Source organism: Astyanax mexicanus, chromosome 20, assembly GCF_023375975.1.
Source record: "Astyanax mexicanus isolate ESR-SI-001 chromosome 20, AstMex3_surface, whole genome shotgun sequence".
Classification (NCBI taxonomy): Eukaryota; Metazoa; Chordata; class Actinopteri; order Characiformes; family Acestrorhamphidae; genus Astyanax; species Astyanax mexicanus.
The window spans coordinates 24,646,240-24,671,472 of record NC_064427.1 but is presented as its reverse complement, the minus strand read 5'-3'; the positions used below and the strand labels follow the sequence as shown (position 1 = coordinate 24,671,472).

Here is a 25,233-nt window from a genome sequence, read left to right as displayed (position 1 = left end):
AAGCGGCTTTGTGACAACCTTTGTTGTAAAAAGCGCTATATAAATAAAATTGAATTGAATTGAATTGAATTGAACAGATACAAGATTTTTTTTTTTTCAGATTGTAACAGACTGTAAAAGAAGACAATGATCCAGAATGTCACGATACTACTAATAAAAATAATGCACTACAAATATCTTCATATATCAAGGATTAAAGTCAAATAAACGATACTGACAGATCGTTCACACTATTCCAAAACATTATTATTATTATTCCAAAACAATTCCATCATTTTTTATCCTATGACAATTTCCCTAAAATTGTGTTTAACAAAATCACAGTATATCTCCTTGCTTGCAGTGTTGCAATATACTGCAATATACTAAATCGTGATAGAGTACTCATCAAACTACCAATTTCTTGCCAATATGCCTTCCTAATATGTATTTTTAACTGGCCTTGGCTGCAAAATAAGAGCAAAAAAAAGGCAAAAAAGCAGTGTGTTTTTCTGCGACAGTTTAAGCCTGACTGAAAGTTAAAAGAGTTTTCAGTGAAGAAGTGCCAGGACGGAGAGCTTTAATCCAGCAGGGTTTAATCTGTGTCCTGAAAACTGTCCCAGAGTGCTTAATCTTGTGCTGCTATACAGCTGAGTTAAGGTAAAAGACACAAGGCAATTAGAGCTGCATGTGGAGAAACACTTCAGCTGTTTATCTGATTCATTTTCTGCCTGAAGTTTCTCACAGTTTCTAACACAGATCCTGTGTTAAGATCTTAAAGAAATCACCTCTTCTGTCTTGTTTCGAGTTAGCGTTAATAGAGTTTATGGACTCCATTGACATCTTAAGGCTTCAGAGAGAGCCCCGGGAAGATGAGGTGATCTGTAAAGCTTAACCCCCGAGGCTCCTGCACTGAAACGACCCAATTATCTGGCAGGCCTGTCTGAGCACCTCAGTGAACTCCTAAATCCTCCAGAACCAGTGTGACTGCATTGCGTTCCTCAGCTTAATATATAAAGCTGTTCATATGTCAAGCCTGCTGAACCAGAAAACAGACACTTCACATCTCACTGCACCATAAATTGCAAAACTGAGAAATTACAAGTAAAAATGAGGCAAAATTAACTTAAAATGTATGGTTATTAATACTCATATGTATATAATTACAAAAGACATTTCCAAAAATCAGTTTGGAGCTAATTGATTAATGTAAATGGTCTGAATCTAAATCACAACGTGGATCAAATTATTTTCTATTACCACAATTCATTACAATTACAGTAAATGACGTTTATTTTTTAGCTGCTGCAGTACAGAAGTTGAACCAGCAGATGCCAGCACTCATTTTTCTCTCATTGTTTTGTGCCGTTTTAACTTCTCAGTTGCTGCTCAACTCATTTATATATAATGCACAATGTAGTATCTTAATTTAATTTATGCGTGACAATCAAAACTTTTTGCACACTCATTCAGGCAAGAAAAAAGTAGAAAAAAAACAGACATATGAAAAGCCCAAATATTAACACAATACCCGTTATTTTACGTAATTAAAAGAAATTTTTTTTTTAACACATTTTACTCAAAACAACTAGGCCTGAATGAAAGACAGAAATAAGCGATTATTCTCAATCAGAAGACCAGGATCATTGACCCTGTGATTTTAATAATTTAACATATTTGGATAATCGTTTAACCTCGTTGTCAAAACGTTTATCAGTTCTTCTTGAGTCACTTGCTAAAGTATTTGAATGACATTTATTAAAATGTGAATTTTAATCATATATTAAAAGATTCAACTAAGTTTCAAATATGTAAATCATTATTTTAAAAGATTAATTATTTCTAAAGAATTCATACACATTTATACAAAATATGCTTTCCGAATAGTGACTTAAATCACCTGCATTAAAGTTTTGAATCTTTTAGAAAACTGATTCGAAAAACTGATTCAAACTACTTTCAAAAATATCCGAATCTTTTAGCAAACTGATTCAAACAGTATAAAAAAATATTCGAATATTTTAGCAAACTGATCCAAACTACTACCAAAAAGATCCGAATCTTTTAGCAAACTGATTTGAACTACTTTAAAAAAGATCCGAATCTTTTAGCAAACTGATTTGAACTACTTTAAAAAAGATCCGAATCTTTTAACAAACTGATTCAAACTGCTTTCAAAAAGATCCGATTCTTTTAGCAAACGATTCAAACTACTTTTAAAAGGATGCAAATCTTTTAAAGAAATAGTTAAAATAGATTAAAAAAAGATTTGAATATTTTTAGTTAACTGGTTCGAAAAACGGTTTTAAACTACTTTCAAAAAGATCCGAGTCTTTCAGAAAACTGATTCAAACTACTTATAAATACACTCTAATTACATTGGGAAAAGACTCGAGTAACTTCTCTGAAGACTAGGGACAAATCGCACTATATAAAAAGAGATGAGCTCTCTAAGGAGGACTGAACACTGAGAATGAGACTTTTAAACAGTGAGATTAATGAATTAATCACTGATTTGAATCTGTAACACTGATTAAACACTCATTCACAGACAGCGGTGTGTTAGGGTCTGGAGGCAGCGTAGTGATGGTGAATAATGAAGTTTTTTTCATTGGAGCTGGTGAGAGTGAAGTGACTGAAATGGGGAAGCAGGCTCTGTAATTAGAGATAATAAATAAACACAGCAGTAGCAGCAGCCTGGTCTTACCTATGAGGAGGGAGAACAGGGCCGGTGATGTATAGACTAGCCCCTCTCACCAGCTGAACCCACACAGTACTTTTTAGCTCTGATCGGCAAAAGTGGCTAAAAACTTTTCCGCGCGTCTTTAAACAAACTTCAGACTCCGCCTCTCTTCACGTATCTGCGCTTGATTGGTGGCCGGCCAGTGCTTGATGATGATCGACAGGCCACTCCACCTATAGGCACGGAATAAAGCGGAACTTAATAATAATATCTAATATTAACAAAATATGTTATACTACTAAGTAGTGTATATAATTATTAGCTATCTAATATTCCAACTTCTTTTATATAGTTTCTTGTGAATTTTTACAAAGCTGTTTTTACACCATTAAACAGTTGAATGTCTGTCTCTGGGTAATTGCTACAAAAAGAACAATCTGTTTCAATGTTAAACTTTTATGTATAAGTTTTTTTATGGCACGTCCTTGATTGTATTAGTAATCAGGAATCGATTAGGAAGTATTAATATTTTTATTTTTCTTACCGTGTTGCGGTAGGGACGCAAAAAAGGGATTAGGGACTCGTTAAAATAATTAATTAGGGACTCGCTAAATTATGAGTTTTCTGGACTGATGTTTGGGCCAATGAGAGACTTCGATTTTGAAGGCTTGTCCTCCTCCTACACACACACATACACACACACACACAGAAATCAGGAGTGCTGGGAGCAGGCAGTTTGCGGAGGAGAGGGGAGAGCATGTTGTGAGTGATCTGTATTGTTGTTATTATTGTGTTTAGTTGCGTTTAATAATGATATATAATGCGGTGTACAGTGTGGTTGACTGACCCGCTGTGTTACACTGTTAGCCTGCAGCCTGGCTGTCTGTCGGTCTGTTAGCCTGTTAGCAGCCTCGCTAGGGCTTATGAATATCTGCCCTGCTGCCTGTCATCCACCTATCGGCACAAACCCGAGACTGCCATAAATATATCCTACCTTTTACAAGAACACCCAACGCAGCCTGATGTAAAAACAGCCAGAAATCTTCTAGTTTTGTATTTTTTTGCCTAAAGCTTCCAAAATGAGAGCTAGTTTCAGCATCCTCACACACAGAGACTGGCAGGATCCGGTTACCAGGGTGCAGGTTGCTGTTAGCAACACAATGGCAGCGGGTCCTGGGTTAGCTAAACCAAGCTAAGCTAGCCTATGCTAAGCTAATTGTATATTTTAGGTTAAATTATATATTATATGTTGTTAAGCGATTGAAAGACCCACAAAATACCTTCCTAACCATAAATTAATGTTTAGTCATGTTTAGTTTTATTTGTATACACTGTAGTTACACCTTATCTGCATTTCCTCAACAATACTATTATTATTCTCTCTTTAAAAAAAATGAAAAACGTAAAAAACATTTAACGATATAATCCAACATTCCGATATTGATACAAAGAGTATAACTTACTTTATTTTATAGGAATGCACCAATGGGAATTCTTGACCAATGCCAAAATCCGATATTACACATGTGTATATATTACATTTGGCAGACGCTTTTGTCTAATGCGACTTACAATAATGGTGTACGTATAGTAATAGTAAGTTCAAGAAAAACAACAAAACATTTAAGACTGGGTATAAAGGAGGCCCAAGGGAAATAGTGGGATAGAAAAGAGGGGGAAAAAGGGGAATATATATATAATATATATATAATATATATATATTTGAAGTAGTTAGTTTGTTAGAGGTGTTAGGAGAGTAAGTGCTTTTTGAAGAGCTCTTTCTTCATGAGTTTCTTACAGATAGCAAGGGACACTCCCGATATACACATTTATGAACTACAGAGTGACTACACACCCCGGTATTACTTTAGAAACAAATGTAACATTTATTTGCATTACATTTTAGATTATATCCAACTTTATGCAAATAATAAAATGAGAGAAATTGCAGTCTTTTTCCATTTGAAACACATACAAATCTGATTTCTCAACACACTTCAGGAGGTGATTTGTGCAGATATATCAGTGTAAGCACATCTGTCTCTAAAAGATGCATTTGGCAACTGAAACTTCTCATAGTTAAACTGAAACATGGCTAATAATTGCTAAATAATTGCTAAAAATTTGCATTTTTCACCTCACACAGAATTCAGAAACCAAAGCAATGCAAGCATTTGACTAACAGTTGTAAATGCAGGTGGCTGTAAACAGGGTCTTGGATGGTAGATTCTTCCCATTAGAGTTTGGTTTAAAATTTAATTCTGAGTTTAGATTAGATAAACTGCAGTCTGGCAGGCAGATGGTTCTGCTATTTTTAAGCAAACCTCCGGCACCCTCATCCCCACCATTTTTCTGCGTCATTGCACATTGCACATGTCGCACACTCATTTCCACAACACATCTTTTGTGATGGCCTTTGCTGTCTGCTCTGCTCCTTTCCTCTGAATTCAGCAGACTTCAAGTCTTGTTTATCAGCTGTACCTAATGTCTTCCTATGCTTAGGTTTTATTTGAGGGGATTTTTAGAGGTTACATTTATGCAATTTTGAGGCCAATTTTCTCCTCCCGACTATTAGTTTGCTTATAAATTATGATCTTCCTTGATGATCCTGTAGTGTGTGGTGTCTATGATCCAATCTTGACTCTTCCAATCTTCTCTCAGAACAGTCCAGCCTCCCTGATCATGAATCGAAATATTCTTGAGGGGAAGATTGATTGGCTATGTATCGCATCGGCCAATTTTCAGCTGGTGCTGAAACAGGATTAGATTATTGTTATGATTAAAATAATAACTGAATTATATATTTTAATGCTAAAAACAGCTCTGGAAAAAAATGAAGAGACCACTGCCGTTTCTGAATAATCGTCTCTGCTTTTGCTATTTATAGGTATATAGGAGTTCAGAAATCAATATGTGGTGGAATAAACCTGGTTTTTAATCACAGTTTTCATGCATTTTGGCATGTTCTCCTCCACCAGTCTTTCTGACAACTTTATGTCACTCCTGGTGCAAACATTCAAGCAGTTCAGCTTGGTTTTATGGCTTGTGATCTTCCATCTTTCTCTTAATTTTATTCCAGAGGTTTTCAATTTGGTAAAATCAAAGAAACTTATACTTTTTAAGTGCTTTCCTATTTTTTCCAGAGCTGTATATAGGATATTTTAAGCAGTAAGATGACTACGGAAAACAGGCAGTGAGGCGCCTGATGTTGGGATACTCGTTCCTGCATTATTGGCATCTCAGGAAACTAAAACATAGCTATTAAAATGAAACTATTTACACATATCTCACCTGAAGTCTATTTATTTTGGTGAGTAAAGCTCTTTTGTTTATATACAGTCAGCTTAAACTCCCAGAATATGCTTAGAGGTGGAATCTGTTGTATATTGGCTGACATCTATTTGCCCCCCCCCCCCCCCCCTTCAAAAACACAGATTGGTCCATCTCTTGTTAATACGAAGCATATTAAATACTTACAATTCAGTGTTCTGTATTGTGGGGTGGGCACCGACCCTTTAATGGCCTTAGAGCTTATACACCTGTGGCTGCGTGGAAGTGATTGGGACCTGAGTTTAATTATTTTGATGGGTGAACAAATAACTTTGGCAACATGGTGTAAATATAGCTATATGCCTACAACTTTCAATGTCAGTTAGAATGAATAAAAGGCTGTAGTGTGTGGGTCACGCATTAGTCCACAATTATGCTTAATGTCCAAAAACCCAACGTTGCTCCCCTCAGCACCATAGCTAGCATCCAACCAGGACTACACTTCTCCTGTAGCCTGAGAGAGCTCTAAAGAACAGAATAGAGGGCTTTGGAAATAGAATGTGAAATAAGAAAATAGATTCCACCCCTGCTGTGATTCACAGAGCTCCGGAGAGCGCAGCTGTTGAGAGTGACTCCATCAGTCGTGGGCTGGAGATTTCTCTCTTAGTCTGTTAGAAGTTGGCAGTGTATTTTTAGAGCGTAGCCTCGGTCCTCAACTGAGCTTCTGGTGACTATGCTCCATTAGGCTAGAGCCTCATTTTCTTGTGTTGCCTGCCATTGATTCAATGAACTAGCCAGCTCACTTTAATCAACTAATGATGTTAAGGTTTATATAATATATCAATTGAACTGATGACTAAAACTCAAATTTTAACATATCAGACTATATAATCTATAATGAATCTAATGAATCTATGACTTTCTAAAAGCCTTAAAGAGTTCTTTGGATCTGTTTATGGCAATCCACTTACTTTAACTTTAATCAAGTGCAAAATAACTAATATTTAAGGTTTAAATAAGAGACAGGCTCCTCCAAAAACGTTTCTAATCTTGTTCTAATCATCTGCAGATGCGCTGCCTCTTGTTTGCACCACGTGTTAAAATATACAGGTACTTAATGACTAAAAGTTGTCAGGAGAGGGAAGCATAAAGTGCTGTAAGATTTTTCGGGAAAACACTGCACTGACTTTGAACTTGATAGAACACAGTGGATCAACACCAGCAGAAGACATGTCTCTCCAAACCATCACTGCTCATCAGTAAATTTTACATTTCATTTGGAAATCAAGGAAGCAGAGTCTGGAGGAAGAGTGGAGAGACACACAGTCCAAACTGCTTGTGGTCTAGTGTGAAGTTTCCACAATCAGTGATGGTTTAAAAAAAAAGGCATGTCATCTGCTGGTGTTGATTTATCAAGTACAAAGTAAAATCTTATAGCACTTCCTGTGCTGAAAACTTTTACGGAGATGTGGATTTCATTTTCCAACAGGACTTGGCACTGATATAAATGTTTCAATGATATCCATTTTTCAGATTTACTAATATATAGCAACACTCTGATGTAGTACACCATGCTATATTATGGAGTGCATTATTAGCATTATTATTTGAATTTATATGTGTTTTTATTCTCTTACAGAAGTGACTGCTGACCCCTCTGTTCTAGAAGCCAGCGATGCGGGGCTTCCACTCCAAGCTGGATGCGTCGTCGCTGGGCATGGCCGTGCCGCTGAACCTGGCCGTGGAGACGGAGAAGGCCCAGGCTCTCCTCCAGACCTTCAGCACAGCCTCTTTACTGGCCAGTGCAGGCCTGGGAGTCTTCTGCTTCCTGGCCGACCACATCCTGACCTCCCCCTTCATCCAGCACCATGTGTGGCTCAGGGCAGCGCTGGACAACTCTGTGCACGGTGTGATCGGTCTGTGGTCCTGGGCCATCGTCATCGGGCTGAGGAAGAAGAGTGACTTCTATGAAGTCGTCTTGGCGGGCTTCCTCGCCTCCATCATCGACCTGGACCACTTCTACATGGCCGGATCGCTGTCGCTCAAAGTAGGTCCTTTTATTTCCTTGCACTCTTTTAGTGTGACTCATGCATTGCATCTGCTGACAGCAGAGATTCTGAGGGACATAATCTCCTCCTCTCTGCCAAGCACAGCACATTATTATTCAATACTGCAAATATGCCTTTTCATGTGCCAAGATAATGTTAGGAAATGTGTACTCTGATGTCTTCTTCAAATAGGTTTCTGTGAGCAAACTAGGCCAAGTTAGCTTGCATTTTTTCATATAAAAGTGATGATAACATTTATAATATTTGTACAAACCTGTCCATATACAACCAGAACATTCATTGGTGCCCTTGTTACTTTAATATTACCATTAAATCCTATCCTAAAGTACAGCCAAGCACCAAGTGACCAAGACATTTGTAGACTTTATTGATATAGTGATAGATCTTGAAAGCTTTCATTCCAAGTCATTTTAGGCCTTTTTTTATTGGTCCGCTCATCATAAAATTGACACAGTGCATTTTTTCTTGGATTTTGGAATTTAGCGTATGTGTTGAACAAAACTATTCCACAGCAATTAGATCTCTATTCTTGTCTCATAATGCTCCAGAATCATTATAAAGATGTACAGTATGATTTGCTTTTTCCTTTATATGATAACTGCAGATTTTTTTCAGTAGCTCTGCACAAGGAAAGTTTAATCAAATTCCCTTAAATGCTCTGTCACTAAAAATGGAGGAAGGACAAAATCAATAATTCCTTTTATTGGCTGGAACGTTTTAGTGCACACTAGACCTTGAGTTGCTGATTACATTAGCACTTTAAGCGATGTCCTACACCATGTACCCTTTGCAGTGTAGTCTTGCAATAAACTAACTGTTCATTTGTCTTCCCTTTGTCTTTTCAGTGTACTTTATCCCATGAAACGCTAACTTTTAGGGGATTTTATCACCTAAAGGTCTGGAACAGAGTTCAGACCAAGGCTTGGTCTGTTTAGTTTTGGTTTCACACTGCAGTTTAATAACTTAATGCAATAAAGAAGAAGTCTATTTCATTACCTAGTTTGGCAGCATCTCCCTACTATATTCAACACCGATTGGCTTGTAGAATGTTGTCAGATTGTTAAGATTCCCTTTTTTTTATAGGTGTTGTGCTGAATTATATCAGGGACACAGACTTTCTGTTACAGTAGAATCTACAAAATCTACAGTTACAGTAGATACAGAAATCGCCAACATAAGCATTTTCATACATAATGCCACGTGATGAGCCTGTTCTTGAGGGGAAGTCAGATTTTGGCACAACACCAGATCTTTTTCTTCTTCTGTTGTTGAAGGGTCAATGACAACCTGCCTCAACTTTCTGTAATTTCTCCAAAAGTCTTAACCTTCTCAAAAACATGTTTAGACCCCTTGGTTTATTTGAGATCAAATTCCGACTAAGGTTTCTGCCACCTTTTCACCTTTTATTTTCACCTTTAAATTAAGGGTGCTTTCACACCAGCACTATTTGGTTCAGTTAAAGCTGACTGTGGACTCTGGTTCGTTTGTACCTTTAGTGTGGATTGATTGACCAGGTGTGAAAACAGTAATTGCACTCAGGTGTGGATCCAAACAACCAAATTATGACCTACTAGTGGATGTGGTCCTGGCCCAGTTCCAAATGAACTCTGGAGTGGTTTGCTTGATCCAATCCGACCCAACTATCAAATATACTTCTTTTATTTAAGCTAAACTGATGATAAGGTGCAGTTTAATCTGATATATTAGCAAGATAACGCTAATTACCACAGCTATGAACAAACACTGTCTCTGCTCCATGCTGTTTACACTCACAGTATGTGCTGTGTTCACTGCTGACAGCCGTGCATGTACCTTTGAAAACATTGCTCCCGTGGCAGACAACTCTGACCAATCAGAGGAGACGATGTGCTTGCATGGATTATTGGTGCGTATTTTGGTAAAAAGGCTTCAAGTAAACAAACTTATCAACTCATCCATACCATAAAAATCAACTACAGGTGTGAAAATGCTCTAAGAAATGTCCAAAAGTCCAGACCACACTAGGCCTGTGTGAAAGTACCACCAGTAACTGCCAGCAATATCAGTGTGCAGCTGGTGTGAATGTACTCCTTCATGTTAGACAGATGCAGGAAGACATACAGTTGTGGTCAAAAGTTTACATACACTTGTAAAAAAACATAATGTTATGGCTGTCTTGAGTTTTCAATAAGTTCTACAACTCTTATTTTTCTGTGATAGAGTGATCGGAACACATACATGTTTGTCACAAAAAAACAGTCATAAAATTTGGTTCTTTCATAAATTTATTATGGGTCTGCTGAAAATGTCACCAAATCTGCTGGGTCAAAAATATACATACAGCAACATTAGTATTTGGTTACATGTCCCTTGGCCATTTTCACGGCAACTAGGCGCTTTTGGTAGCCATCCACAAGCTCCTGGCAAGCTTCAGGTCGAATGTTTGACCACTCTTCTTGACAGAATTGGTGCAGTTCAGCTAAATGTGATGGTTTTCTTGCATGAACCCGTTTCTTTAGCACTGTCCACATGTTCTCAATGGGGTTTAAGTCAGGACTTTGGGAAGGCCATTCTAAAACCTTAATTCTAGCCTGGTTTAGCCATTCCTTTACCACTTTTGATGTGTGTTTTGGGTCATTGTCTTGTTGGAACACCCAACTGCGCCCAAGACCCAACCTTCGGGCTGATGGTTTTAAGTTTTCCTGCAGAATTTGGAGGTAATCCTCCTTCTTCATTATCCCATTTACTTTCTGCAAAGAACCAGTTCCACTGGCAGCAAAACATCCCCAGAGCATAATACTACCACCACCATGCTTGACAGTAGGCATGGTGTTCCTGGGATTAAAGGCCTCACCTTTTCTCCTCCAAACATATTGCTGGGTGTTGTGGCCAAACAGCTCAATTTTTGTTTCGTCTGACCAGAGAACTTTCCTCCAGAAGGTTTTATCTTTGTCCATGTGATCAGCAGCAAACTTCAGCCGAGTCTTAAGGTGCCTTTTCTGGAGCAAGGGCTTCTTTCTTGCACGGCAGCCTCTCAGTCCATGGCGATGTAAAACACGCTTGACTGTGGAGACTGACACCTGTGTTCCATCAGCTTCCAAATCCTTGCAGACCTGCTTCTTGGTGATTCTTGGTTGACTCTTGACCATCCTGACCAATCTCCTCTCGGCAGCATGTGATAGCTTGCGTTTTCTTCCTGATCGTGGCAGTGACACAACTGTTCCATGCACTTTATACTTGCGTATAATTGTCTGCACAGTTGCTCTTGGGACCTGTAGCTGCTTTGAAATGGCTCCAAGTGACTTCCCTGACTTGTTCAAGTCAATAATTTGCTTTTTCATATCCACACTGAGTTCCTTTGACTTTCCCATTGTAGCTTTTGTAGCTGAGTCTAATCACTGGGTCAAATGAGCCCTATTTAAATGGGCTCATGAGAAGTCAACAGCTGTAGTCAATCAGAATCACTTACAAGAAGTGAAGAGGCCATGACATGAAGCTAATTTGATTGACACAACTCGCTACATCACCAAAATTGACAAATTTTGTTGCTGTATGTATATTTTTGACCCAGCAGATTTGGTGACATTTTCAGCAGACCCATAATAAATTTATGAAAGAACCAAATTTTATGACTGTTTTTTGTGACAAACATGTATGTGTTCCGATCACTCTATCACAGAAAAATAAGAGTTGTAGAACTTATTGAAAACTCAAGACAGCCATAACATTATGTTTTTTTACAAGTGTATGTAAACTTTTGACCACAACTGTAAGCCAAACCCCTGACAAGTCTCCGTGGCCTGCTGCTCATCATTCACCATTACCTCAAATCAGCAGTGCACAGTGTTTTTCTCCTGTCCTCCTTATTCAACCCAGCAGCATATCTTACGCTGAATTAGATTAGGTAAGTAATTGGACGACACAAAGCAGGTGCAGTGCAGGGCCCCCACATCCTCAGAGCTGGAAATAGTAACAGATGAGGAGTTAGACTGATGCAGTTGCTTAGTTCCCTTTAGAACTGCAATAAAATCCAAGTTTGCTTAGTAAAGTAAACTAGGTTAAAATATATTGTCTACAGTTTTGTTGCAATGAACACTATTATAATGATTAAGATTTATTTCTGAAGTGCAAAATTCGAATATTATATATATTTAGTCTTTTTCAATCTGTAGTTTACAATTTTAAATTTTTCACCTTACAACCATACATTTTTATGTATTTTATAGATTTTTTAAGTTATGGACCAACACAAAGTAGCACAAAATTTTAAAGTGGAACAAAAATGGTACACAAAATTTTAATAAAAAAAAAAAATGTAATTCTGAAAAGTGTGCAAAAGTATTCAGCCCCCTATAATTAATACTTTGTAGCGTCTGTAAAGAGCAGTTTTCAAATGAATGCAAATAGGTTTGAATTTTCTTGCCAAATTGTCTGTATATTTGATATAAGACATTAAGCTTCAGCCTTCTTATTTTTCTTCTTCTTCTAGTTCTTTTTCTTCTAGTTCTTCTTCTTTTTCTAGCTCTTCTGTTTCTTCTTTTATCTCTTTTTCCCTCTAGATCTTCTTTCTTCTTCTATCTCTTCTTCTTCTTCTTCAAACTCTTCTTCTTCTACATCTTCTTCTAGTTTCTAGCTCTTATTCTTCTATGTCTTTTTCTTCTAACTATTCTTCTTATTGCTCTTCTTCTAACTCTTCTTAAAACTCTTCTTCTAGTTTCGAGCTCTTCTTTTTCTTGCTCTTTTTATTCTTTTAGTTTATTTCTTCTTCCTCTCCTAGCTCTTCTTCTTCCTCTTCTTCTAGCATTTCTTCTTTGTCTAGCTCTTCTTCTTCTAGCTCTTCTTTTTTTCTTCTTCTAGCTCTTTTTTTCATCTATACTCTCTTCTTCCTCTTCTTCTAGTTGTTCCAGCTTTTTTCTTCATTTCTTCTTTTTTTTTCATTATTCACTCTGTTCTTTTTTCTGTCCTCTCTTTATCGTATCCAGGCTGCTCTGAGTCTGCCCCAGCGGCCGCCGCTGCACTGCTCCACGCTGATCCCGGCGCTCTGCTTCTCTCTGCGGCTGCTGATGTGGGCCTGCCGGCTGAAGGACTCGTGGTGCTCTCTGCCCTGGATGCTCTTCATCTCGCTGGCGTCCCACCACATCCGAGACGGGGTGCGCCACGGCCTGTGGCTCTGTCCCTTCGGCAACACGGCGCCCATCTCCTACTGGCTGTACGTCACCATCACCGCCACACTGCCGCACTTGTGCTCTGTGCTGATGTACCTCACTGGCACCAGGGACATGATCTCCACCAAACACGGCGTGGCTATTGACGTCTGAGGGAGCGCATTCACTTTTAACATACGCAGGCTTGTACCATGTGTTTGGAATTTGATTCTTCTTTCCTCGCACTGGAGACACTTCTGTGACAGACCTTGCGCTCCCCTTTTTTTCACCTTATGCCTCACGTCCATTGTGATCAATCGATCAGTTTTACCCCCTATCCCTCACCGTTACCTTTTTATCACATCACATCGTGTCTGTGGTCATTTAACTAGCTGTTCAGGTGTCACTTTGCTGTCAGGTTTTCTTGACCTTCCTTTAATGGACTCTAATGTGCATTTCTACTATTTATATTATTGTCAGAGAGACTGAAGAGACTGTTGCCCTCCTCGTCTGAAGGATTTTCTTGCCTTGTGGTCGTACTGAGCCTACTATTCTTTTACACTTGATGTGATTAGTGAGTTTAGTCCAAGAATTTTTAAACGCTTTATTTTCCCAGACAAAATCAGGATTATCAGTCACTCAGACCACATAGACAGCCTGAGCTGAACATCATCTTTCACCAAAGTACAGAATTACTGTACTAGACATCATGGAAATCTCACTTCAGCGAACAGACAGATATCCTTTAACACTGACTGACTAGCTATCTTGGCAAGCTTCGTTTATTCAGTGTCAGAACTTCATATGCGAATATATGCTGAAGAGCTCAGGACATTTAACTTTACTCATTTAGCTTACTTTAAGACAACTTAGAATATTTGTAGTGTATAGTGTTTCCACAGTAACTACAATCTTATGTGTTTTCGTTAGGGTCCAGGGTTTCATGCAGAACATTGGGTAGTCAAGGTCGAGCCTTTGCATATGGTAATGCTGGTGATTCACCGTTTTTCTTGACAGATAATTATCTTCTTTCCAGCAGATGTCGCTATTTGGCCCCATTGCAATGCGGTGGCAGGGGGCATTTGTTTCCAAGGCAGTCAACCTAACTATAACGTGCTGTGGAAAACCCTGAGAAGAAAGGAAGTACAATAGAAGAGAATCTCAAATAGATGGTAGAATACCAATTTGAGAATCTCTTATGGGTTTTTATTGAACACCAAAAAGTGCTTCTGATTTAGTACAAAACTAATGATTTCAGATGAAGCAATTGAGCTAAATCAATTTCTTGATTTTTTTTTTTGTCGCATACATTGTTGAATGTTATTTTAATTGATTTTAATGTTCCAAATTCCATCCATTCCATCCAATAATACATTTTCACACCTTTAATGCATAACGCATACATCCGCCCACAGCTTGTGGTGGAAAGAGCTTTAGATACAGGGCATTGTGTTAGTAATAGTAGTAGTAGTAGTAATTGTGTGATTGTGTGCTGTGATGAGTGTATCAGGAAGATAGGGAAGTGAAAGAATGGAAAAGGTCTGTTTGCTGTTTAGACTTCCAGGAAAAAGGAGATTAGCATCAGGTGCTTGTAGAAAAAGGCTCTGAAGAAAGAAAAGGGAAGTGGGTGGAGATTACACTGCTGGTTGATGTCAGGTAGATGTAGGCCATAAGCATTTGAACAGTGGAGTCAGCTTTTTAATGAAACCTTAAATCTACACTGCCTGGCCAAAAAAAGGTCTCAAGCTCTAATAGTTGGTCGGACTACCTTTTAGCTTCGGCTGTGGCATCGTTTCTACAAGCTTCTGGAACGTCACAACTATTCATAACTTATTTCTCTCCAGAGCTACAAATAAAATAAGTATTGATGATGGGTGATTTAGAGCACTGTGCAAAATCTTCTCCAGCACCAAAGATTTTCAATGAGGTTCATGTAGTGGTCAAGGATGAACTCCTGCTCCCTGAACCCTGCACTCTTTCACAGTTTGAACCCCATGAATCCTGGCATTGTCATCTTGGAATATGGCCGTGCCATCAGTTAAAAAAAAATAAAAAATCCATGGATGGAATAACCTGGTCTATATTCAGTATATTCAGGTAGTCAGCTGACCTCATTCTTTCAGCACATACTGTTGCTGAACCTAAACCTGCAGACCAACTGCAGCAGATATTCCAGATCATAGCTCCGCCCCCACAGACTTGTACAGTATGGTAGGCACTAGAGATGATTGGTGCATCACTTCACCTCACTCTCTCTCTCTCTTTTACTTCACTTTCTACTTACCCTGATGCTCCAACACTCTGGAACAAGATAAATCTGGACTCATTAGACTTTGCTCTATCAATCTTTATGCTCCCTAGTGAACCGAAGTCGTTTTCGTTCGGTTAGCTTCAATGATAAGTACTTTTTTTTTTTAAAGCTACAGTGCTGTTTAAGTCCCAATCCCTTGAGTTTCCTCTACTGCATTGTGCATGTGGGAAAGCTCTTACTTTCACTATTAATCATATGCCTAAGTTCTAGTCTTCTTTTAATACCATTTGATTTTACCAAACATTTAAGTGATCGCAGATCACTATCATTTTATTAATTCCTGGAAGATGAGGTTTCCTCAGTGTCCTTCCACTTTTTAATAATGTTTTGTTCTTAATGTGCAGTTCTTAACCTGATTTTAGTAGTTTCAGCGATTTCCCTCATGCCAGTAATCTGATCCTTCTGAAACAGATGAGCGTCTTTTCCATGACCAATGGATGCGTCTTTCCATTTGGTTGTTTAGCAAATGAGAAGCTACTCACTGCATCAGGTAGAGTTGAATAACTTGCCGCCAGCTGAAAAATAATGCGGTGCCCATGCAGTAGTTATCCAGTGGTAGGCTCTTACTTATTTGCTTAGTATTTTTTTTATATATATATATATTAATTTTATGTAGCATATTTAAGCATTTTTATTAATTCTTTTTAAGCATTTCAATGCCTAATCAAAGGTCAAATTCTCTATAATAATGGGTAATTGCATTGTAAGTCTATTGTCTTTAGATCAGTGGCATAAATTAGCTTTAAAATGATGGTAATAATATTATTTATCGCAGTCATTTTTGGATCGTGACCGGCCTACGTCTTTAAGCGCCTTCAGTAGGTGCCATAATGTTCAATGAGCTTCAGAACAGCATTCAAAGTTAAAAGTTGTTTTGGCTCTGAACACTATAGCTGCTTTAGCTTTGTGTTTCAGTGTTGTTCAGTGAGTTGCGAGGCGTTTGATTGGACCTGAGCAGTGAAGATCATTTTGTACACTTCAGAATTCACATCTTCAACAGACTGCCAGCCAGCCAGTCAGAGTTCCGCTGGAAGTCGTACATGCTCCTGACAGTATGCTTCACATATGAGGTGGTTTTACTGTTAAACTTGAGCAGTTGAGATCCTTTTGTCTTCTCAGTGCTGTTCTCTTTCTGTCACACTTATGTAAGTTTATCTTCTGCTCTTCTTCTCATCTATCTATAAGAGCAGTGAGACTATATCTGCCTGGTAGAGGAGAGGAAACTTATGTCTTAGTACTTTGGTCAAAAGTGTGACTTCCAATCCTAGAAGTGGTTTATTTTGTCAAAGGTTGGCTTAAGCCCTATCCGGACGGGATTAGTTTCTCAGGGGGACGTCTGTGAAAAATATTTCACACTTCTACTCGGTGATAAAACTCTTGCATCCAAACTGGAATTAAAAAAAGGGGTACCAGTGAGTTTCTTTTTTTTTTTTTTTTTGGCTTTCTCGGTCACGTGACATCACGTTCACTAGCTCCTCCATGTCCAGTCGCTGTTGCATTTTACATGGATCTCTGCGGAAACGCACACCCAAAGTGTAATTACGGTGCGTGGGTGGCAGTGGACAAATAGCTGTTTTATTAAACGCAAGGACACAAAACTCAGAGATGTGTGTCCAGATGGGACTAAAATTACTGTAGGACCACGGAGTTGAGCGAAACTCGAACAGTAGATAAATCAGCCTGTAATTTTCTCAGAGGACGTCTGAGAAAAACACATGGATGGTCGTTTCGGCCGGGAATAAAATCACAGAGGACCCCCCCATAGAAGAGAAATAAGAAAATTACCCCAGGACCCCTCTGAGAAACTAATCCCGTCCGGATAGGGCTTTTTTAGCTCCTGAGATATTGTGATAAAATGTCTTTAGATTTTTCGAAGCAACATTATGCATAATTTTAACTGAAAATAGCAGATTTTGATGCATTTTGATACTTCACCGGCCTGTAAACGGGAGAATAGCATCTCTTATCTTTGGTGCGTTGATTTTGCTGTGCTGCTAACTGCACTGTGTAACTCTGGTGAAGCTGGCAAATCCTGTGTTATTGCTTTACCGCCTGCTCAGTCCAGTGCTTCTTTTTAAATCGATAACAGTTCTGTTTCTGGGTTCAGCTTGTCCAGAAAGGCATGTGTGAAAAGTATGTCCTTTAAGGGAAGCTCAAAGCACAAACTACGTTTAACTACTTTTGAAAGATTAAAGGAAAGGACAAATCTTGCATAATGTTGCTTTAAAGATCTTTCATCGCTGTCCAATTAAAAAAAATCGATTTTTATTTTACTATATAATTTGAACAGAAAATCTGTCCCTTACACTGAGCCAAAATTTCTTGATGAATGGACCAATAGAAATACTTCAAAATTACCTAAAAAAAATTGACTTCTGTTGAAAGTTTAGAAGGTTTTTTCTCTCTCCTGTAAAGTTGCTGTATTTTATTGGACAGCGATGTTTTATTAAGTATTATTTGCTGAGTTATTGTTAATTGAGTTATTATTACAAAATTCTCACATTTTTTCCTGTAACATTATGGCGAATCATATATTTCAGAAAACGGAACACAAACTCTTATCAGCCAAAATTAAAACCGCCAGCATCATATTAAGCAGGTCCAAAAGCAGGTTCCCTTTGTGCCTCCAGAATGACTCAACCGACTCAATGACCCACTGTAGAACAGCGAGGGTGTCCTGTGATATCTGGCACCGATAGATCATATAGTGACATCCCACATCTCCTTTATTTTGTGTAAACTAGAAGAATAATAATAAGAAGAAGAAGGCCTCCATAATCAGTTCCAGAGCTCTTTAAGCTCTTTATGTTCTTCACTGTAAACACTGTGTCATGTCTTTCTGTTGTGAATCAGTGCTTTTCTCTCATGAATCTGCCTGGATGGTGATCTTTGATGCTCTACAGTAGAACTGTAAAGACTCATGATGACCTAATTTACTGTCATTGACTCTACTTTGATCCCCATATATGAAAAACAGCAGCTCCAGATGCAGAACAAACACAGCCGACAAAGACCAGATCTCCTACACTCTTAACAGCAAGTCACCTTAAATGTATTTGTTTTCTACATTGTAGATTAATACTCAAGTCATCCAAGGTATGAAGAGAAACATATATGTAATTATTCTGCAAACAGAGGAAACTTGTGTCTTAGTACAACAAATGTTGGCTCACTAGCTCTTGAGATTATGTGACAAAATGTTTTGTTTTCATAATTTTAATCTGAAAATATCAGCTTTTAATGCATTGTGAGTTCGGTGTGCTACTAACTGCACTATATAATTATTCTGCAAACAAAAAACAAAAAAAGGTGTTATATTTTAGATTCTTCAAAGTAGCACCCTTTTGCTTAGATAGAGATAGAGTTTTGCACATCTTGGCTAGATTTTCTCGTCAGCTTTATGAGGTAGAGTCACCTGGAATTCAGGCTTTCAGTTAACAGCTGTGCTAAACTTGTCAAGTGTTATGTACTTAAATTACTTGCCTCTTAATAAGTTGTTTCGATTAATGGTCTGTAATGTTTGTTTAAATTATGTGTTAAGAGAAGATAAAATGACAATGTAAACAAGTAGAACATTTATTTAAAACTATATAATAATTTTAGGTTCCTTACTGTATAAACTCTTTACAACTTTTGATATTAAATTTTTTATGTAAATTTAGCATTGACAGAACGGGTTGAATCACGCTCTACTCCTGCTCAATGTTAGCAGACTCCATTCAGATAAATGGAGCTGACTAACTAACTAGCTTGCTGTATGGTGGCCTAGACGGCCTTCTTCTACGGTGGCCAAGTAGATGTGAAATGCGGTATGCAGTACTGTTGGGAGTAGGAGCAGAAAAAATAAAACTTAAATGCATTTTTAAATCAGTTTCAGTTATTTTGAATAGATTCAGATTCGCCAGGACTAGGAATCACCATTTTTTAAAGAATCGTGTTTTTTTTTTTTTTCTCAGCACCTCTAGAACCACTTAACTAAGTGAAGTAGAAAGACCAAAAACTTTAAGAAATGAAGGTCAGTCACTGTAAAAAAAAAACAAAAAAAAAACTTAAAAGTATTCACAATTGCAGTCAAAGACCTCAAAAACGAGTGATGAAACTGGCACTCATCAGAACCACCCCAGGAAAAGGAAGAGCGAGAGTTACCTATGTTACACATGATCTTCAGAGAGTTAGAGTTAGAGTTATCAGCCTCAGAAACCACAAGTTTCACAGAGTATTCTGGTTTGTTTAACACTTTTAAGTTACTACATGATTCATTATGTGTTCCTTCATAGTCTGGATGACCACAGTATTAATTTACAATGTAGGGAAATGTATATGTTGGGTAGTAACTGTCCCTACTCTCCAGGGTAGATTTTGATTGCATTCAGTGACGAGATGCAAAAGATAGAGAGGTTAGGATGCACCAAAAAAGTGCATAACTCTTTACACCATCAGTACATCATGCCGAAATAACAGTGGTCTAAACAGTGGTCTATAATCTGTCAGTTTACTTTTTTTTTTTTTGCTTTGTTGATTGTAGATCTGGTTTGCTCAGCATTTCAAATTTCTTTGTTTCCTCACTAGGGCTGCACGATATAGCGTTTAAGCATCGTTTAAGTCATCGCGATGTGCGCACGTGCAATAGTCACATCGTGACCGAGGACGTGCGATGTCACTTAAGGCAATTAAATCAAACATGTCACGTTGCAGTGTTTTGATTCTTGACACAAGAAGTAGATACACAGCGCTGTCTCTGTGTCTGTGTGAGTGACAGGCAGCTGTTGCCTGAGAAGCGCAAAGTGGGGGAGAGGGTTAGGAGGAAATACGAGATAACCGCTTGGCCTCCATCCACGTGTTTGGGCATGTGTTTGAAATCTGTGCACCTCAGTCCAGCACAGTTTTTCAGCGCAGATATTTTCAGTTACATCTGAATTCACACTTTTAATTCCAGAAAACACGCTCTCATTTACCTATTTAAAAAGCCACTTAAATGCCTGATTAAAGGGTCGATTACTGTTTTTTTTTCTTGGGTTTTGAGAGCTCGGCGCTGACGTTATGGGCCCTGCTTTAATTAATAGCGCGATATATATAATCGGAAAAAAATAACCTTTTTTCCCCCCAATATCGTGCAGACCTAGTCCTCACACTATTCAAACTCAAAAAATCGCAAGTCTCATCTCATCACATCACATTCTCCATCACATATCAGCTTTGCTCCTGTTTCAGCTTCACTGTAAATAAAAGAAATCTACATTACAATCCTTTACATTTCAACCCGTCAACTTGAAACCGACGAATAACTTTTTAATACAGACTGAACTCTTCGATTTTAATAAACAGCCTACAGCACTTTTAAGTTTGTTTTAAACTTGTGTTTAAGTTTGTAAGTTTACTGTTCCTCTGCTTCCTCTGCGGTGAAGGAATGAAAAATGACAAATGATGATGAATAAATTTGCTGGAACCATTCTGATTTTGCTTTATACTGACATGCCATAAGTCATGGGACAGCAGCAGCAACAGCACTTTGTAACTTGTAACTGTGATGTGTTGCTTTAGGGGACAGCTTGGGAATGCCCACACCTGTTGTGAGCTGTTGTGGGGTCTTATCTTGTGAGAGAGGAGGTGGAACATTGGCCAGTGGGCCGGAAATGGATGGTAAAATGATGGTGACCGGCAGTGTCTGGCTAGAACTGTCCATGCATACAGAAAAGTCATTCAGAAATGAAAGAAATCACACATTCACATTTAATTTTAATTTAATGCAGTGTGTTTTTTTTTTGTTGTGTTTTTTTTAAGCTTATATGGGACATGGCAAAAGTCATGGGACACAATGCAGTACACAGTAGTTTCTGTCCTCTGATTTGTGGCATACCAGTGTAGATATTGCATTTATTTCTGTAGAACTTTTAGAATTAGGGAAAGAATGATACTGTGTTTTCTTTTTAAATAATAAGTGAACTGTAAACTAAAGGGAGAAAATAAGACTAATTATTATTATTATTATTATTATTATTATTATTATTTCTGTTACGTTTTGTTTTGTCCAGGAGGGGGCACCAATGGACTACAACTGATGAATACATCTTTATAACCTGCCCTCTTAATTTCTGTTTTCTGTTAATTTAAGTTTATGGTTACTGTGTAATTGCCATTGTACAGATTTTACAGATTACGTTGCCTTTTTGCACATGTATTATTTATTTATTAATTGTATTAATTGCTTTAATTACTGTTTTTTTGCATTCATGTTAATATCCTGCCATACAATTGTTACTTTTCTCACTGTCAGAATTTCACTGTTAATTAAAAAAATCTCACTAAACTCTCTCGATATGCTTGACGTCACTTCTCCAACGCTCTCAGATCACACACTGGAGTTAGTGCTGAGGTGTCAGTGTTTTGGCAGCACCACCACCACAGCCCTGCTCTCGCCTCCTCCTCCTCTTCTTCCTCCTCTTCCTCCTCATTAGTGTCTCTTCAGCTTGCATCACCGCAGAACTGGCAAAAGAACGTGTGTTATGAGCTGTGTAGATCTACCAAACAGACTGTTTTAATTTCAGAAAGTCCGTTGCACAACTGCACAGATGGTTCCCACTGGAAAACGAGAAAAGTGCATCACACTGGAGCCTTTTGGAAGCTTTACTTCATTCGCTTTGCCGTTATTAAAGGAGAAATCCGGTGTGAAATGGACTTGGGGTGTAATGAAACATGATATCTAGTACTAATGGAGCTTTTGATGAATAGCTTACCTACATTCTCCCCCAGCTTTACCAAATACAGAGCTTTTAGACGATGTTCTCAATATGCAGACAATGCTAGTGATAGCCAATAAAAACCCAAAAATCAGTGTCTCAGAAAATTTTTATATTATCTAAGACTAATTGGTACTTTTGGTAGTGTGGGCAGTGTGCCAAGTCCTGCTGGAAAATAAAATCCACATCTCCGTAAAAGTTGTCAGCAGAGGGAAGCATGAAATGCACTTTCAGTCAGCTTCCTCTTGCGTCCACGGTTAATCCTGTTGGATGTGGTTGGTCCTTCTTGGTGGTATGCTGACATTACCCTGGATACCGTGGCTCTTGATACATCACAACTACTTGCTGTCTTGGTCACAGATGCACCAGCAAGACGTGCACCAACAATTTGTCCTCTTTTGAACTCTGGTATGTCACCCATAATGTTGTGTGCATTGCAATATTTTGAGCAAAACTGTGCTCTTACCCTGCTAACTGAACCTTCACACTCTGCTCTTACTGGTGCAATCTTAATGTGCAATTAATGAAGATTGGCCTCCAGGCTGCTCCAATTTAGACATGAAACCTCCCACACTAAAATGACAGGTGTTTTAGTTTCATTATTCAACCCCTCTACATATACATGAGTTTCGAATTTTTAACTGAAATAAAGTAACTTTTCATTGATATTGTAAAGGTACTTCACTCAGTGTGTATCAGAAAGGGAGTAATGTATCTATTGTATGTATCTAGTGCTGCTCTAATTTGAGGCCTACAGTCACCGCTAATATTTATAGTAAATATGAGGAAGCGCATTGTCGAGACCATTTCCCTGGATACAGAACAACACTACCTTGGAAGTGATTTCCTTGTCAAATGAAGCGTGTGGGTTTTGGCACGACTCCATATTTCCTCTCGCTGCTCCAGGAAAGCGAGCAAAGAGGCTGTTAGAGGAAGGACTGAACAGTTAGCACAGATTAACTCTAGTGTGGAGGTCATTCTTTGCCTTGGTGTTGATAGTGAAGGTCACCTGAATTTATTGAGATTTTATGGGGATATTTTTTATTCATTTATGAATTTGTTCCTAAGAATCCTAAGAATTTTGAATTTTGGAGCTGCATTGCAGTAAGGATTTGGTTGCAGTCAGTGAAACGTGCCTTAAAGAGGTCAGAATGTTGGTTGCATCTTATAAAATTAGAATATCATTGAAAAGTTACTTTATTTCAGCAAATCAGTTGAAAATATGAAACGTATATATTATATACAGATCTGGAAAAAGTAAGAGACCACTTAAAGCAGCACTAGGTAGGATTTCCTGGATTTCTGCTCTTTTTAAAGAAGTAAAATTACAGCTAGAAACTCACTGAAGCGCTGCATTGAGGTGTAATAGGAGGAATAGCGGTGCTCTCATGTCTGTGCCGGAGCTCCTCTGAGCTCAAACCAGACTCTGCTCGCGAGAACTGCGACCTGCTTTCCTACCTTTAGTTCTAACAGTTCTACAAGGACTACTGGTTCATTCTTTACAAACTAACATACAGACAATCTGGCAGAAGCTGGAAAGAGGCGGAATATGTCTGTGAAAGCCAGAAAACTAGAAAGAGAAACTAATCCGTCTGAAACATTTATTACACTTTGCAACTGTAGGGGGAGCCCACGAGCACAAAATCTCAATCCTACCCAGTGGAGCTTTAAAAATTATGAGTTTCTTTGATTTCACCAAATTAAAAAAAATCTCTGGAATATAATCAAGAGGAAGATGGATGATCACATGCCATCAAACCAACCTGAACTGCTTGAATTTTTGCACCGGGGTAAAGGCATAAAGTTATCCAAAAGCAGTGTGTAAGACTGGTGGAGGAGGAGAACATGATGCCAAGATGCATGAAAACTGTTTTTTTTTTTTGCCAAATGTTGATTTTTCTGAACTCTTAAAACTTTATGAATATAAAGTTTTGTTTTTTTTGCATTATTTGAGGTCTGAAAGAGCTGCATCTTTTTTTTATTTGCAAATAAATGCTTTAAATAACAATTTTTTTATTTGGAATTTGGGAGAAAGGTTGTCTGTAGTTTACAGAATAAAACAACAATCTTCATTTTCCTCAAATATAAACCTATAAATAGCAAAATCAGAGAAACTGAGTCAGAAAATGAAGTGATCTCTTAATTGTTTTTCCAGAGCTATAGATGTATTACACACAGAGTGATCTAATTTAAGCATTTATTTTATTGTTGATGATTATGATTTACAGCCACTGAAAACCCAAAAATCAGAAGGTTAGAATAGTACATAAGAAGCAGTCAGATTTTTTTTTTGTCGTCTTAATCTGCTATAAGAAATCAAAGTATTTTTAAATATTTAATTATGTTGTTTTATAACCACTTGAATAAATAGATAACTGTAGAACTCTACAGTGATTATGATCAGATTAATAATTACATATAAACACAATGTTATATGTTATTAGGAGCTCATTCATCTTTTTTTAATAGTGGGTTCAATTCAGTTTCATTCCATTCCAAGCTGTCAGTTTTGCTCAAATCATAAATTCATGAAGCTGAAAATTGTGATAAAATAACTTTTATTTCACAAGAATATGAACAGAGGAGTAATAAAACAGCTTATGTTGTACACAGAAGCAAAAAATATACTGTACATACATTTATCATGGACTTCTTTGCATTCGCCTCAAAACACCCCGTTACACAGACAACAGTAGCCCAACGTTCACCAACAACACAACACACATGTGTATCTGATTTTTCTCTCTCTTTTTTTTTTTTTAATGGTTTGTGTTTGTGTTTTTTTTATATAAACATGCAAGAGAAAGTACAGACAATGGGAAAACAGATCAGTAAAGTATTGCATTCGTTTTTTTTTTTTTCGTTGTATTTGACAAAAAAAAGCATAAATTCAGTCTTTAATGTGGTGTTTCAATACAAGACAGTACAGGATCTTTAAATTGACAGTGCTACAAAGGTTTCTCTGCCTTTCTTTGAAGACCAATTATATTAACTTATATTATATAATAATTTCAATCTTCTTTTTTTTCTTTTTTTTTTGGCCAAGATCAAATTTGTCTAC

At 37.7% G+C, this 25,233-nt stretch overlaps 2 protein-coding genes across 2 annotated transcripts in view; both read left to right on the top strand.

The window, feature by feature from the left end:
- The window catches only part of LOC103045667 (ephrin type-A receptor 5), a 382,833-nt gene extending 373,124 nt beyond the window's left edge, over positions 1 to 9,709 (top strand). Inside the window, exon 18 of the transcript XR_007427358.1 lies at positions 9,685 to 9,709. The gene's annotated coding sequence lies outside the window, so the exon portion shown is untranslated. The remainder of the gene's footprint in view (positions 1 to 9,684) is intronic.
- On the top strand, positions 3,325 to 19,381 carry tmem267 (transmembrane protein 267). The gene is made up of 3 exons (XM_007260810.3): positions 3,325 to 3,424; positions 7,572 to 7,979; positions 12,963 to 19,381. Exons 2-3 carry the CDS (start codon positions 7,608 to 7,610, stop codon positions 13,296 to 13,298), a joined length of 708 nt encoding a protein of 235 aa, XP_007260872.1. The 5' UTR covers positions 3,325 to 3,424; positions 7,572 to 7,607; the 3' UTR covers positions 13,299 to 19,381.
- Positions 19,382 to 25,233: the final 5,852 nt, after the last annotated feature.